We start from the raw sequence: 14,641 nt of genomic DNA on the forward strand, positions 1-14,641 counted from the left end.
AAATTTCTCACCAGACTGTGAGCTTCTGGAGGACAAGGATGACTCTATCTTACTCATATTCATGTCTTCAGTGCTTATTCCAGTCTTAATTTACCCTCAATGAGTGTAAATAACATCCATGTCAATCAATATATTTAAATCAATTTGATGGTAACGGTGATTTGACACCCCAGTCAGAGGAGAGCTGTCCAAAGAGAAATGTCAGTAAAGCGATCTCCACCCTGGAGCGAATCCCTGGGCCTCCTCCAGTAGCTCTGTCTCCGATGATGAAGTTTCTAACCGTGAAGTGCGTTATTGAAACATACTTCCTGCATTAATAGTGATGCTTTTGCAGTAGCAGTTTGCACTACTGCAAGAAACTTCCTGGAGAGGAAAATAGATGAGATTTGTGACTTAAGAGTCAGAGGCCAATTAACTTCTTTCCCATTGTCTCTAGTAAACACTGAGCTGCATAAGGGCCCAAACAGAACCGCGATAGCAGAGCGCCGGCAGAGATTAGCAGTGCTTTACTCCCGCTTTGTTTACCATAATGAACTGGTCAATAAAGATCACAAATTGTTTATCTATATAAATCCTGACAGATTACTCTTTATGAAATCCATTTAGCAAGTGAGGTTTTCCCATAAGGATGAAAAATGAAGATTTTAAACAGATTGCGGGAGAAGCTCTGGCCGTACTGGGAGAGTCAGTGTAATAAAGGTTTCTTTATATTAATATCACAAAAGCCATTTATCCTGACAAAATCAATATCACAATTCATCTTAGTTTGGTGTTTCTCTAAGCTTAAAATGTCTTTTCTTTTATTATGTATAATTTTGTTTTAATAAATGTGAATATATTTCATTTAGGAGGTGCTCTTGAGAAGGAATAATGACATCAAACTTGTAGCTTATTTGCTAAAGAGTCTTGGAGATGTTTAAAATTATATTTGAGTAGCTGAGAAACTTGCACGAATCATTTTACTTAAACGTTAATTACAAAATTATTCCCAGCATCCTTTGAGCTAGAAACGAACTATAATACTGAGGAAAATCTCCCATGAACTTCATTCCGGTAAAATTCCCTCTTACTAAAGTCAAGCAATTCTAATAAGCCAGATAAGTTGGATGTAACAATAACTGGGATAAGAGACCGTAAAATCAGTAATAGTCACATTTAATTACTCAAAACATGGCATGCTTTGCTAAGAAGTGATTTATATACTCCATCTGGAATCATAACTTAATATCCCATGAATATTGACAGAGCTGACTTGGAGTTAAGTGTGTAGCAGTTAGCTGCAAGAAAATAGAGCTGCATCAAGGAAAGGAATTATGTCATACACTGGGAACTGATACGCGAAATGTACTACATGTAAAATAAGTGTGATTGTCTCATGAATGAAGGGTAATAAAAACTGAAATACTTAAGAGACACTTATTCATGAGTTGTATGGTGCCATATATATATGCATTGGGACAAGCTTGCCTCATCGTTTCTGCTTACCGATATTACATCAGAAGCCCACAAGCAATATATTCTAATAGCATATAATGAAATTAAGGGCAAATCAAATATTTTGTTGCTGCTATAATTCCATTTTAATGTCACTGCATAATTTTCTTCAGTTCGAACACTTAAGTAGCCTAAACTAAACGTCTGTTTAAATGTAGTTCTGATGCAATATCTATAAAGGCCCTAATACATTTGTTTGTTGAGGGAAAATGTCCTTTTATCATGATTTAAAAAGGGCAAACTACAGCATAGTGGTCTTCAGGAGAAACTGTACTTTATTTATTCCCAAAGTGATATTAGTCCATAAAACAAATTTGCAGTTTATTTAGCAGCACTTAGCTTTTATCAGCCTTTTTTGTTTAAGGGTGTTAGATGATTACCCAAGAGATCACACCATAGAAGTAGGGGGATAAAGTAACTCTATCCATGCAGCATCTTTATTAGATATAAACGAGAATCTGTTTAATGTTGCTTTAGATGTGCCACATGGAAAGTCCCTGCGAGAGCTGAGCAGTCTTCTTACGTGTGTTGTTTTTGCTTCTCTGATATTTCATGGTGCCAAAATTGCTCATACTAATTAATGACATTGGCATAGGCTAACACTGAATAATTCTCTAGGGGGAAACAGGTTTTGGTTTCTATTGTGTCAAAATGCTAGGACAATGATTTTTACAAGTTACTTTAGGTCCAAGAAATTTAAGATGGAATGAAGTTACAGCGTTTTATTTATATCACTGACATCTTCTTGCATATAAGAATAGTGCTGTATTCCCCAACTATTCCCCAAACTCATAAAATGAGTGTAGTGCATAAAATAGAAAATAACATATAACCTGTATTAAGGCATTGATAGTATTAGACCATGTCTTCCTTAAATTCTTTTCTCAGTGAAATTTAGTCTTCATAAAACAATATAGAATTTCAAGATTTTGGGGGGAATCATTATCACAGCCAGTTTTCTACTTCATAGCTTGATAGATACTGGAAAAGATCACTTATGGGGACTTAATCTAAATTTTTAGCTGTTAGGTAAACTGCTTTTGTGAGAAAGCAAAATTCCAGGTTTCTTGATTGAACAACTAATATTCAAAATAATCCATAAGATATATTGTGGAGTATAAAAAAGCAGTGTAACACATTTTTTTTTTGTCATTACTTAGTTTACAAAGAGAAGGCTTCATGGAAGTTTTATCATGAGCAGCATTTTGATAAAGATGTTTTTCTGTTTGGTTTTATTTTGTGTTTATTTAGCTCAAGATTTCTTTTCAATATATTGGCTGACACAGACCATCTTACTCCATGATGTTATCAGTAGATGTAACTTTTATATTTTTTATGAATTTTTTTTATAAATTGTAAATCAGAAATGTTATTCTCTTTGATAGTTTATTTGTCTTGTTTTCAGATGTCAGCCTTGCAATTGTCATGTCTCAGGAGCCCTGAATGAAACCTGTCACTTGGTCACAGGCCAGTGTTTCTGCAAACGATTTGTCACTGGCTCCAAGTGTGATGTTTGTGTTCCCGGCGCAAGCCATTTGGATGTCAACAATCTCTTGGGCTGCAGCAAAAGTAAGTGAATTCTGGCTCCACACTAATGTGTGCGTACATCGTTCAGGCAAGAGTGTCTTGTTATTTGCTTTCTGCTTTGGGAACCTATCAGAAAGGCTTAGGCACAGGGTGGAGACTTTAAGTGAGAAGTGGGAAACAAAGAAACACTAAATGAAAGTTTTGTCCGTTTTCCTGGATAGGATCACTGAAAATGGCGATATGATTATGTTAGCAGTGGGACATTTGCAATGATTTATTAGAATGGACTCAGTTAGTGAGGTAACCAAAGTCCTGGTTTTCCCCAGACATGAGGGACCTGGGACTGTCAGTGCAAATCTCAGGACAGGCCTGGTTATGCCAAAATGATTGTTCACACCACCCTGCGAGAACATTTCCAAGCAATTTCTTATAACAAATGGAAGATTTATTCTCATTGATGATGAATTTTGTACCTTTCCATCCCCCAAATTGTATGGGCACTCTGCTTCTGCTAGTTGTTGATTGACATTGTAGAAATTATTATCATTGTTTATCACCACATATTGCTCCTTTATTTTATATTCTTTTCTTTCTACTTTAAGTTGTGTTAGTTGGTTAAACACCTCTTCCATTTATATTTTTAACTCTCGGCAACCAAAGATTACATCTTGGTATCTTTTGACTTCTTAACACCAGGTCTTTGAATTGGCATCTCCATGTCACTTACCTGCAGTTCTACAATTTCATAGCATACTGATGATTTATTTATGACTAATTCAAGATTATTACCCTCAGCTTTTCCTGACTTCCTAAGAAATGCCTGCTGAGAACATGGGATAAGGAACCCTCTACAGCATGTAGTGCAATGCATATCCTCCAGGGGGTGTCCTGAGACTATCATGAGTCAGTGCTGGAAATGCCACAAGTCGGGAAAATTCACCATAGAAAGCACGCCTGGAGTTGTGTTATCTATACTGAAGGGAGAGAGAGATGAGTAATGGAATATTGCGCTCCATAGCAACTGTACTAAATTTTAAGGTAGTAGAAAGCAGGGTATAGCTAATGGGTAAGAAGGGGTGTTCAGATTTTGTATCTGTACAGTTTATCTTCAGTATCCTGTGTTTCACTGGTCCCTCTGGATTTTAGTATAAGTAAAACTGTAGGTATTTATGCTTCTTTTGGGAAAGGACTATCATGATTTACTTTCTGTATAAATACAATTTACACACAAACCTGGATTTCATCAAACATTTAATTAGTATTTGTTATTCATTGATTAGCTGTAGAATTGATTGATTTGTTGGCAACAGAGATCCAGCATATCCTTTTGCATTCCAGTTATAGATCATCATTTAAATAGAACTGTGAAAACCTTACACACAATGTACAGAATCTTAGAGATTTTTGGTTTGTTCTGCCAATCTAATTTTGTGTGAAAATACTGGCATCTAGTTCCACTTTTTGCTATCTATTCTTGCACTTGAGACACAGTCTAAATATATCTCAGGCAAAATTGGTAAGTCTGGTCATTAGAAACCTAGCCTACATTTCTTTTTTCTTTTTTTTCTGTTGGTACTCACTAATTCATGTTTTTAATTAAAGTATAGTTGATATGTAATCTCATATTGGTTTCAAGTATACAACAGAGAGGTTCAACAGTTTCCCGTATTATTACATCCTCACCCCAACTAGGACAGCTACTGTCTGTCAACACAGGAAGATGTTACAGAGTCATTGGCTGTATTCTCCATGCTGTACTACTAGCCCCATGAACAACTTACATTATTATTGTGAATTTTTGTGCCTCTCTATCCCCCTTCCCCTCCCCACCCACCCCAACCCTTCCCCCATTGTTATCCACCAGTCGCTTCTCAGTGTCTGAGTCTACTGCCATTTTGTTCATTTTGTTTTGTTTTGTTTTGTTTTTAGATTCCAAAAATAAGTGAAATCATGCAGTATTTGTCTTTCCCTGCCTGGCATATTTCACTTAGGATAATGTCCTCTAGGTTCATCCATATTGTTGAGAAGAGCAGGACCTCTTTCTTTTTTATGACTGAATAGTATTTCATGGTCTATAGGTACCATTTCTTCTTTATCCATTCATCTTTTGATGGACACTTAGGTTGCTTCCGTAACTTGGCTATTGTAAATAATGAAGCAATAAACATAGGGATGGCTTTATCTTTTTGAATCTGGAATTTCATTTTCTCCGGGTAAATTCCTAGAAGTGGAATTATGGGGTTGTATGGTATTTCTGTTTTTAGATTTTTGAGGAAACTCCATAGTGCTTTCCACAGTTATCCTACATTTCTTAGGAATGGTAGGCATTTACTTCTGTCCTAAGTCTTTCCTTCTCTGGGCTAACCATTCCTGGTCTTTCCAAATGCTTCCAATTTTTAATAATTTTAAAAACTTTCATATTCCCATTTATTCTTTCCTGATATATTCCCTTTGATTTTCTACCTCTTTACAATTGTGATCCTTAGTGCTGAACACATTCCTTCAGGTACTTGTGGTGGAGACTACTGCTGGGTCAGACGTGAGCTTCACAAAACTTACAGAACAACGTGCAAAGTTAGAATCTCAGCATCAGCAGAGATAATTCATTAAAGAACATTAGACAGGGTTCCTGCCTTTAGAGGAGCTTGAAATATAGTCAGCAAAAATGGTGGAGACTCTGATTATAGAAGGGAGTGAATGAGCAGCACAGGAAAGCGCTAACTGCAGGCTAGTGCCGGGGAGCCTACTGCTTACTCTAGTGTTCCACCTTGGTTTCCACATGGTACTTGCTTTTGTTTTTTATTCATTTTGTTATCATTAATCTACAATTACATGAAGAACATTATGTTTACCAGACTCCCCCCTTCATCAAGTCCCCCCCACAAACCCCATAACAGTCACTGTCCATCAGTGTAGTAAGATGCAGTAGAATCACTACTTGTCTTTTCTGTGTTGCACAGCCCTCCCCGTGCCCCCCACACTATACATGCTAATCGTAATGCCCCCTTTCTTTTTCCCCGCCCTTATCCCTCCCTTCCCACCCATCCTCCTCAGTCCCTTTCCCTTTGGTAACTATTAGTCCATTCTTGGGTTCTGTGATTCTGCTGCTGTTTTGTTCCTTCAGTTTTCCTTTGTTCTTATACTCCACATATGAGTGAAATCATTTGGTACTTGTCTCTCTCTGCTTGGCTTATTTCACTGAGCATAATAGCCTCTAGCTCCATCCATGTTGTTGCAAATGGTAGGATTTGTTTTCTTCTTATGGTTGAATAATATTCCATTGTGAATATGTACCACATCTTCTTTATCCATTCATCTACTGATGGACACTTAGGTTGCTTCCATTTCTTGGCTATTGTAAATAGTGCTGCGATAAACATAGGGGTGCATCTATCTTTTTCAAATTGGGCTGCTGCATTCTTAGGGTAAATGCCTAGAAGTGGAATTCCTGGATCAAATGGTATTTCTATTTTGAGCTTTTCAAGGAACCTCCATACTGCTTTCCACAATGGTTGAACTAATTTACATTCCCACCAGCAGTGTAGGAGGGTTCCCCTTTTTCCACAACCTCGCCAACATTTGTTGTTTGTCTTTCAGATGGTGGTAATCCCTACTGGTGTGAGGTAATATCTCATTGTGGTTTTAATTTGCATTTCTCTGATGACTAGTGATGTGGAGCATCTTTTCATGTGTCTGTTGGCCATCTGAATTTCTTCTTTGGAGAAGTGTCTGTTCAGCTCCTCTGCCCATTTTTTAACTGGATTATTTGCTTTTTGTTTGTTGAGGTGCATGAACTGTTTATATATTTTGGATGTCAACCCTTTAATGGATCTGTCATTTATGAATATATTCTCCCATACTGTAGGATACCTTTTGGTTCTATTGATGGTGTCCTTTGCTATACAGAAGCTTTTCAGTTTGATATAGTCCCACTTGTTCATTTTTGCTTTTGTTTCCCTTGCCCAGGGAGATATGTTCAAGAAGAGGTAGCTCATGTTTATGTACAAGAGATTTTTGCCTATGTTTTTTTCTAAGAGTTTTATGGTTTCATGACTTACATTCAGGTCTTTGATCCATTTTGAATTTACTTTTGTGTATGGGGTTAGACAGTGATCCAGTTTCATTCTCTTACATGTAGCTGTCCAGTTTTGCCAGCACCATCTGTTGAAGAGATTGTCATTTCCCCATTGTATGTACATGGCTCCTTTATCAAATATTAATAAACCATATATGTTTGGGTTAATGTCTGGAGTCCCTATTCTCTTCCACTGATCTGTGGCTCTGTTCTTGTGCCAGTACCAAATTGTCTTGATTACTATGGCTTTGTAGTAGAGCTTGAAGTTGGGGAGTGAGATCCCCCCAACTTTATTCTTCCTTCTCAGGATTGCTTTGGCTATTTGGGGTCTTTGTTGTTTCCATATGAATTTTTGAAATATTTGTTCCAGTTCGTTGAAGAATGCTGTTGGTAATTTGATAGGGATGGCCATTTTGACGATATTAATTCTTCCTAGCCAAGAGCATGGGATGAGTTTCCATTTGTTAGTGTCCTCTTTAATTTCTCTTAAAAGTGTCTTACAGTTTTCAGGGTATAGGTCTTTCACTTCCTTGGTTAGGTTTATCCCTAAGTATTTTATTCTTTTTGATGCAATTGTGAATGGAATTGTTTTCCTGATTCCCCTATTAGTTCATTGTTAGTGTATAGGAAAGCCATAGATTTCTGTGTGTTAATTTTGTATCCTGCAACTTTGCTGTATTCTGATATCAGTTCTAGTAGTTTTGGAGTGGAGTTTTTAGGATTTTTTATGTACAATATAATGTCATCTGCAAATAGTGACAGTTTGAGTTCTTCACCAATCTGGATTCCTTGTATTTCTTTGTTTTGTCTGATTGCCATGGCTAGGACCTCCAGTACTATGTTGTATAACAGTGGGGAGAGTGGGCATCCCTGTCTTTTTCCCAATGTCAGAGGAAAAGCTTTCAGCTTCTCACTGTTCAGTATGATGTTGCCTTTGGGTTTATCATATATGGCCTTTATTATGTTGAGGTACTTGCCCTCTGTACCCATTTTGTTGAGAGTTTTTATCATGAATGGATGTTGAATTTTGTCAAATGCTTTTTCAGCATCTATGGAGATGATCATGTGGTTTTTGTCCTTCTTTTTGCTGATGTGGTGGATGATGATGGATTTTTGAATGTTGTACCATCCTTGCATCCCTGGGATGAATCCCACTTGGTCATGGTGTATGATCCTTTTGATGTGTTTTTGAATTCGTTTTGCTAATATTTTGTTGAGTATTTTTGCATGTACATTCATCAGGAATATTGGTCTGCAATTTTCTTTTTTGGTGGGGTCTTAGCCTGGTTTTGGTATAGAGTGATGTTGGCTTCATAGAATGAGTTTGGGAGTATTCCCTCCTCTTCTATTTTTTGGAAAACTTTAAGAAGAATGGGTATTATATCTTCTCTGTATGTCTGATAAAATTCTGAGGTAAATTCATCTGGCCTGGGGGTTTTGTCCTTGGGTAGTTTTTTGATTACCGCTTCAATTTCTTTGCTGGTAATTGGTTTGTTTAGATTTTTCGTTTGTTCCTTGGTCAGTCTTGGAAGATTGTATTTTTCTAAGAAATTGTCCATTTCTTCTAGGTTTTCCAGCTTGTTAGCATATAGGTTCTCATAGCAGTCTCTAATAATTCTTTGTATTTCTGTGGGGTCTTCAATGTTTCCTTTCTCATTTCTGATTCTGTAGATGTGTGTTCATTCTCTTTTTTCTTAGTAAGTCTGGCTAGAGGCTTATCTATTTTGTTTATTTTCTCAACGAACCAGCTCTAGATTTCATTGAGTTTTTCTATTGTTTTAGTCTTCTCAATTTTATTTATTTCTCCTCTGATCTTTATTATGTCCCTCCTTCTGCTGACTTTAGGCCTCATTTGTTCTTCTTTTTCCAATTTCAATAACTGTGACATTAGACTATTCATTTGGGATTGTTTTTCCTTCTTTAAATATGCCTGCATTCCTATATTCTTTCCTCTTAAGACTGCTTTCCCTGCATCCCACAGAAGTTAAGGCTTTCTGTTGTTGTTGTTATCATTTGTTTCCATATATTTCTTGATATCTATTTTAATTTGGTCATTGATCCATTGATTATTTAGGAGCATGTTGTTAAACCTCCATGTGTTTGTGGGCCTTTTTGCTTTCTTTGTACAATTTAGTTCTAGTTTTATACCTTTGTGGTCTGAAAAGTTGGTTGGTAGAATTTCAATCTCTTTGAATTTACCGAGGCTCTTTTTGTGGCCTAGTATGTGGTCTATTCTGGAGAATGTTCCATGTGCACTTGAGAAGAATGTTTATCCTGTTGCTTTTGAATGTAGAGTTCTATAGATGTCTATTAGGTCTATCTGTTCTAGTGTGTTGTTCAGTGCCTCTGTGTCCTTACTTATTTTCTGTCTGGTGGATCTGTCCTTTGAAGTGAATGGTGTGTTGAAGTCTTCTAAAATGAATACATTGAATTCTATTTCCTCCTTTAGTTCTATTAGTATTTGTTTCACATATGCTGGTGCTCCTGTGTTGGGTGTATATATATTCATAATGGTTATATCCTCTTGTTGAACTGATCCATTTATCATCATGTAATGTCCTTCTTTATCTCTTGTTACTTTCTTTGTTTTGAAGTCTATTTTGACTGATACTAGTACTGCAACACCTGCTTTTTTCTCCCTGTTGTTTGCATGAAATATCTTTTTCCATCCCTTGACTTTTAGTCTGTGCATGTCTTTGGGTTTGAGGCGAGTCTCTTGTAAGCAGCATATAGATGGGTCTTATTTTTTTATCCCTTCACTGACTCTATGGCTTTTGATTGGTGCATTCAGTCCATTTACATTTAGGGTGATTTTCAATAGGTATGTACTTATTGCCATTTCAGGCTTTAGATTCGTGTTACCAAAGGTTGAAAGTTAGCTTCTTTACTATCTTACTGTCTAACTTAAGTCACTTATTGAGCTATTATAAACACTATCTGATGATTCTTTATTTCTCTCCCTTCTTATTCCTCCTCCTCCATTGTTCATATGTTGGGTATTTTGTTCTGTGCTCTTTTTAGGAGTGGTCCCATCTAGAGCAGTCCCTGTAGGATGCCCTGTAGAGGTGGTTTGTGGGAGGCAAATTCCCTCAACTTTTGCTTGTCTGGGAATTGTTTAATCCCTCCTTCATATTTAAATGATAATCATGCTGGGTACAGTATTCTTGGTTCAAGGCCGTTCTGTTTCAATTGCTTTAAGTATATCATGCCATTCTCTTCTGGCCTGTAAGGTTTCTGTTGAGAAGTCTGATGATAGCCTGATGGGTTTTCCTTTGTAGGTGACCTTTTTTCTCTCTCTGGCTGCCTTTAATACTCTGTCCTTGTCTTTGATCTTGGCCACTTTTATTATTATATGTCTTGGTGTTGCCCTCCTTGGGTCCTTTGTCATGGGAGTTCTGTGTGCTTCCGTGGTCTTAGAGGCCATTTCCTCCCCCAGTTTTGGGAAGTTTTCAGCAATTATTTCTTCAAAGACATTTTCTATCTCTTTTTATTTCTCTTCTTCTTCTGGTACTCCTATAATGCAGATATTGTTTTGTTTCAAGTGGTCACACAGTTCTCTTAATATTCTTTCATTCCTGGAGATCCTTTTGTCTCTCTCTGTGTCAGCTTCTCTGCATTCCTGTTCTCTGTTTTCTAGTCCATTAATGGTCTCTTGCATCTCGTCCATTCTGCTTTGAAGTCCTTCCAGATATTGTTTTATTTCTGTATTCTCCCTCCTTAGCCCTTGCATATTTCTCTGCAAGTCCAACAGCATGGTTATGACTTTTATGTTGAATTTTTTTTCAGGAAGATTGGTTAAATCGATCTCCCCAGATTCCTTCTCAGGAGAGGATGTGGAGGATGTCTGGGTTAGTCTGGTCTGGATCAAATTTTTCTGCCTTTCATGTTGATAGATGCAGTGGTATGCTACTGACTCGTCTGTCAGCTGGGAGAGCTAAGACTGTTTCCACTTGCTCTTGGCCTTTCTTTCCTGGGACAATGGCGACCCCTAGTGGCTTGTTGCGTGTAGATTGGGTCTCTGTTTCCTGCCCAGCTGCTATTGAGGAAGCTCCCTTGCTGTGGGCATGGCCAGCCTCAGGCTGCTGCTCTGTTATGGCAGGGCCGCACCAGAGGGGGAACGGGCAGGGGGTCTGTTTATCACCGTGAGGGGTCTCAGAGCTGCACTGCCTCCTAGAAGATTAGGGCGCCCGGAATTCCTTGGGACTCCCAGCTGCTGGGCTGTGTGCTCTGGGATGTTTCTGTCCAGCTGTGAAGCCCCTGTCCCTTTAAGACTTTCAAAAAGCATTCGCTTTTCTTTGTCCCAGGGGCACCGGCTGCGGGGACCCGCTCGTAGGTTTTACTGTCCCATTTGCTAGTATCCTGCACTCCTCACACTGTGTGTCTGTGCTCTCCGGCGCAGATGTCTAGGGCTGGGTGTTCAGCAGTCCTGGGCTCCCTCTCCCTCCCGCTCTGACTCCTCTCCTCCTGCCAGGAGCTGGGGGGAGGGGCGCTTGGGTCCCACTGGGCCGGGGCTTGTATTTTACCCCCTTCGCCAGGCGCTGGGTTCTCACCGGTGTGGATGTAGTCTGGCTATTGTCCTGTGTCTTCTGGTCTCTCTTTTAGGGATAGTTGTATTTGTTGTGTTTTCAAAAATATATATGTTTTTGGGAGGAGATTCCCACTGTCCTACTCATGCCACCATCTTGGCTCCTACCTCTCTGGCTGCTTTTAACAGTCTGTCCTTATCCTTGATCTTTCCCATTTTAATTACTATGTGTCTTGGTGTTGTCTTCCTTGGGTCCCTTGTATAGGGTGATCTGTGGATCTCCATGGCCTGAGAAACTATGTCTTTCCCCAAATTGGGGAAGTTTTCAGCAACTACCTCCTCAGAGACACTTTCTATCCCTTTCTCTCTCTCTTCTTCTTCTGGTATCCCTATAATGTGAATATTGTTCCCCTTGGATTGGTCACACAGTTCTCTCAATATTCTTTCATTTTTAGAGATCCTTTTTTCTCTCTGTGTCTCAGCTTCTTTGTATTCCTCTTCTCTAGTTTCTATTTCATTTATTGTCTCCTCCACCGTATCCAACCTGCTTTTAATACCCTCCATCGTGTTTTTTAATGATTGGATCTCTGACCTGAATTCATTCCTGAGTTCTTGGATGTCTTTCCGTACCTCTGTTAGAATGTTGATGATTTTTATTTTGAATTCCCTTTCAGGAAGAGTCACGAGGTTCGTATCATTTAAATCTTTCTTGGGATTTGTATTAATAATTTTACTCTGGACAAGGTTCCTTTGGCATTTCATGGTTGTATACAGCGCCCTCTAGTGTCCAGAAGCTCTATTCTGGAGCTGCTGAGCCCCTGAAGCAATGTCGGGGGTCGCAGGGGAGCGGTACTGGGGGTAGGAGAGAGCTGTTCCCCGCCTCCTGGCTGCTGTGCCTGTCTCCACTGCCTGAGCCAGTGGGCCGGGCACACAGGTATAAACTTTTGTCCCAGAGCAGGCAGATATGGATCCCTGCTTTCCACAAGCGGCTGGAATCCCAGTCTCCCCAGGAACTCTGCCTGTATTAACTTTCCAACCCGGTAGTCATGCGAGTCTCATGAAAGCACCATGAAATGTAGGTTTGTGCTCCCAGAGCAGATCTCTGGAGCTAGGTATTCAGCAGTCCCAAGCCTTCCACTCCCTCCCTGCTCAGTTTCTCTTCCTCTGCTAGTGAGCTGGGGATGGGGTGGGGCTCGGGTCCCATGGAGCCACAGCTCTGGTACGTTACCCCGTTCGCTGAGGTCTGCTCTTTTCTCCAGGTGTGTGCAGTCTGACGCCATCCTCTTTCCTGTTGCTCTCTCAGGATTAGTTGCACCAACTGTATTTTCTAATTGTATCCAGTTTTAGAAGGAAGCCTCTTTCTCTCCTCTCATGCCGCCATCTTTGGTATTTGCATTTTATCCAGAATAACCAGCTCCATGATGGCATGATGCTGTTGAAAAGGAATGTAGTGCTGTCCATTGCTGAAACTGTGAACTACCTTGCGCTAGTAGTTTTCTGTGTCCAACAGATGTCAACAATGTGTTTTGCTTGACAATTAGAATGTTTCATGGTGTCTTTCCACACACTTTGGGAACCATAGGATTATAACTATATCTTTTCCATTGTCTTAGAGGCTACTGATAATAGTTTAGCATTATCATCTGCAATTTACTTTGGATGGGGAATTTTAGGGGGAATCCTAGCATATAATTTCCAGGGTGCAGGCAAATTGAATTCAAATAAAGTAGTTTGACTCTCTGTCATAATATGCCTCCTTATTTTGTGATCTTTCCTATTAATATTTGTTTCATGCTTTCAAAATGATTGCCATTCTTTTTGATAGGAGAGACAGAAATAGAACAGGTATTAAGGAATTCTGCTTTATATATGCCTTCCTAGTGAATGACATTCCAATCTGCCCTAAACTTCTGGCTATGAACTTAGCTACATATATATACATACGTATATGTATGTATGTTTTTAATTATTCATACTCATTTGTATTGAAATCTTCTTGATACTCTACTCACTTTGTGTGTGTGTGTGTGTGTGTGTGTGCGCAAGGGCATATTAAGTTATATTGTTTCTCTACTTACAAAGTTTTTATACCAAATTTAAAAGAACATAATGCCAAACATAATGTGTATCTATATCCTTGCTCCCACAACCAGACATAGCCAAAGGAAATTACTATCAACAATGTAAGATACTCTACTCACTTTTATATATATCCTTGGTTATTTATACATCTTTTTATCATTCACATTTTTTTCTTTACCTCTGCTTATCAGAGAGGTTCTTTTAGGCTCTCCTTTTTAAAAAAATTATCATGGAAAAGTACATACAAAATAAAATTCATGCTATTAACCATTTTGAAATGCACAGTTCAATGATATTAAATACCTTCAAAATGTTGTACATCCATCAGTATCATGCATCTCAACACCTCTTTTCTTCTCACGAAACTGAAATTCTATACCCATTAAATAATAATTCCACTATTCCCTGCTTTCCAGGCTCTGGCAACCACCACTTTACTTTCTGTCTGTATGATTTTAAATAATCCAAGTACCTAATATAAGTAAAATCATAATATATTTGCCTTTTGGTGACTGGCTCATTTCATTTAGCATATATTTACAAGGTTCATCCACATTGTAGCATACTTCCGAATTTCTTTCCTTTTAAGACAAACAGTATTCCATTGCACGTGTATACCATATTTTGGGTACCATTCATCTGTCAATGGAAACTTGGCTTACCTCCATGTTAGTTTGTGGGAGCAAAGCTATGAATATGGAAGTACAAACACTTCTTTAAAACTTTGCTCTCATTTCTATTGGTCATGTACCCAGAAGTTGAATTATTGAATCATATGGTGTTTCTATTTTTAACTTTTTTGAGGAACTGCCATACCATTTTCCATAGTGGCTTTACCATTTCAACATTCCCACTGACAGTACACAAGGGTTCATAATTCTCTGCATCCATGTCAACATTTCTTACTTTCAGTTTATTTACAGTAGCCATCCTAAAGT

The 14,641-nt window shown here is 38.5% G+C and overlaps 1 protein-coding gene across 1 annotated transcript in view; it reads left to right on the forward strand.

Annotated features, from left to right (window-relative positions):
• Positions 1-14,641, forward strand: part of USH2A (usherin) — a 722,977-nt gene that overhangs the window by 164,965 nt on the left and 543,371 nt on the right. The window contains exon 14 of the mRNA XM_036931704.2: positions 2,900-3,063. Within this exon, the coding sequence (XP_036787599.2) occupies positions 2,900-3,063 (164 nt within the window). The remainder of the gene's footprint in view (positions 1-2,899; positions 3,064-14,641) is intronic.

Source organism: Manis pentadactyla, chromosome 19 (assembly GCF_030020395.1).
Source record: "Manis pentadactyla isolate mManPen7 chromosome 19, mManPen7.hap1, whole genome shotgun sequence".
Classification (NCBI taxonomy): Eukaryota; Metazoa; Chordata; class Mammalia; order Pholidota; family Manidae; genus Manis; species Manis pentadactyla.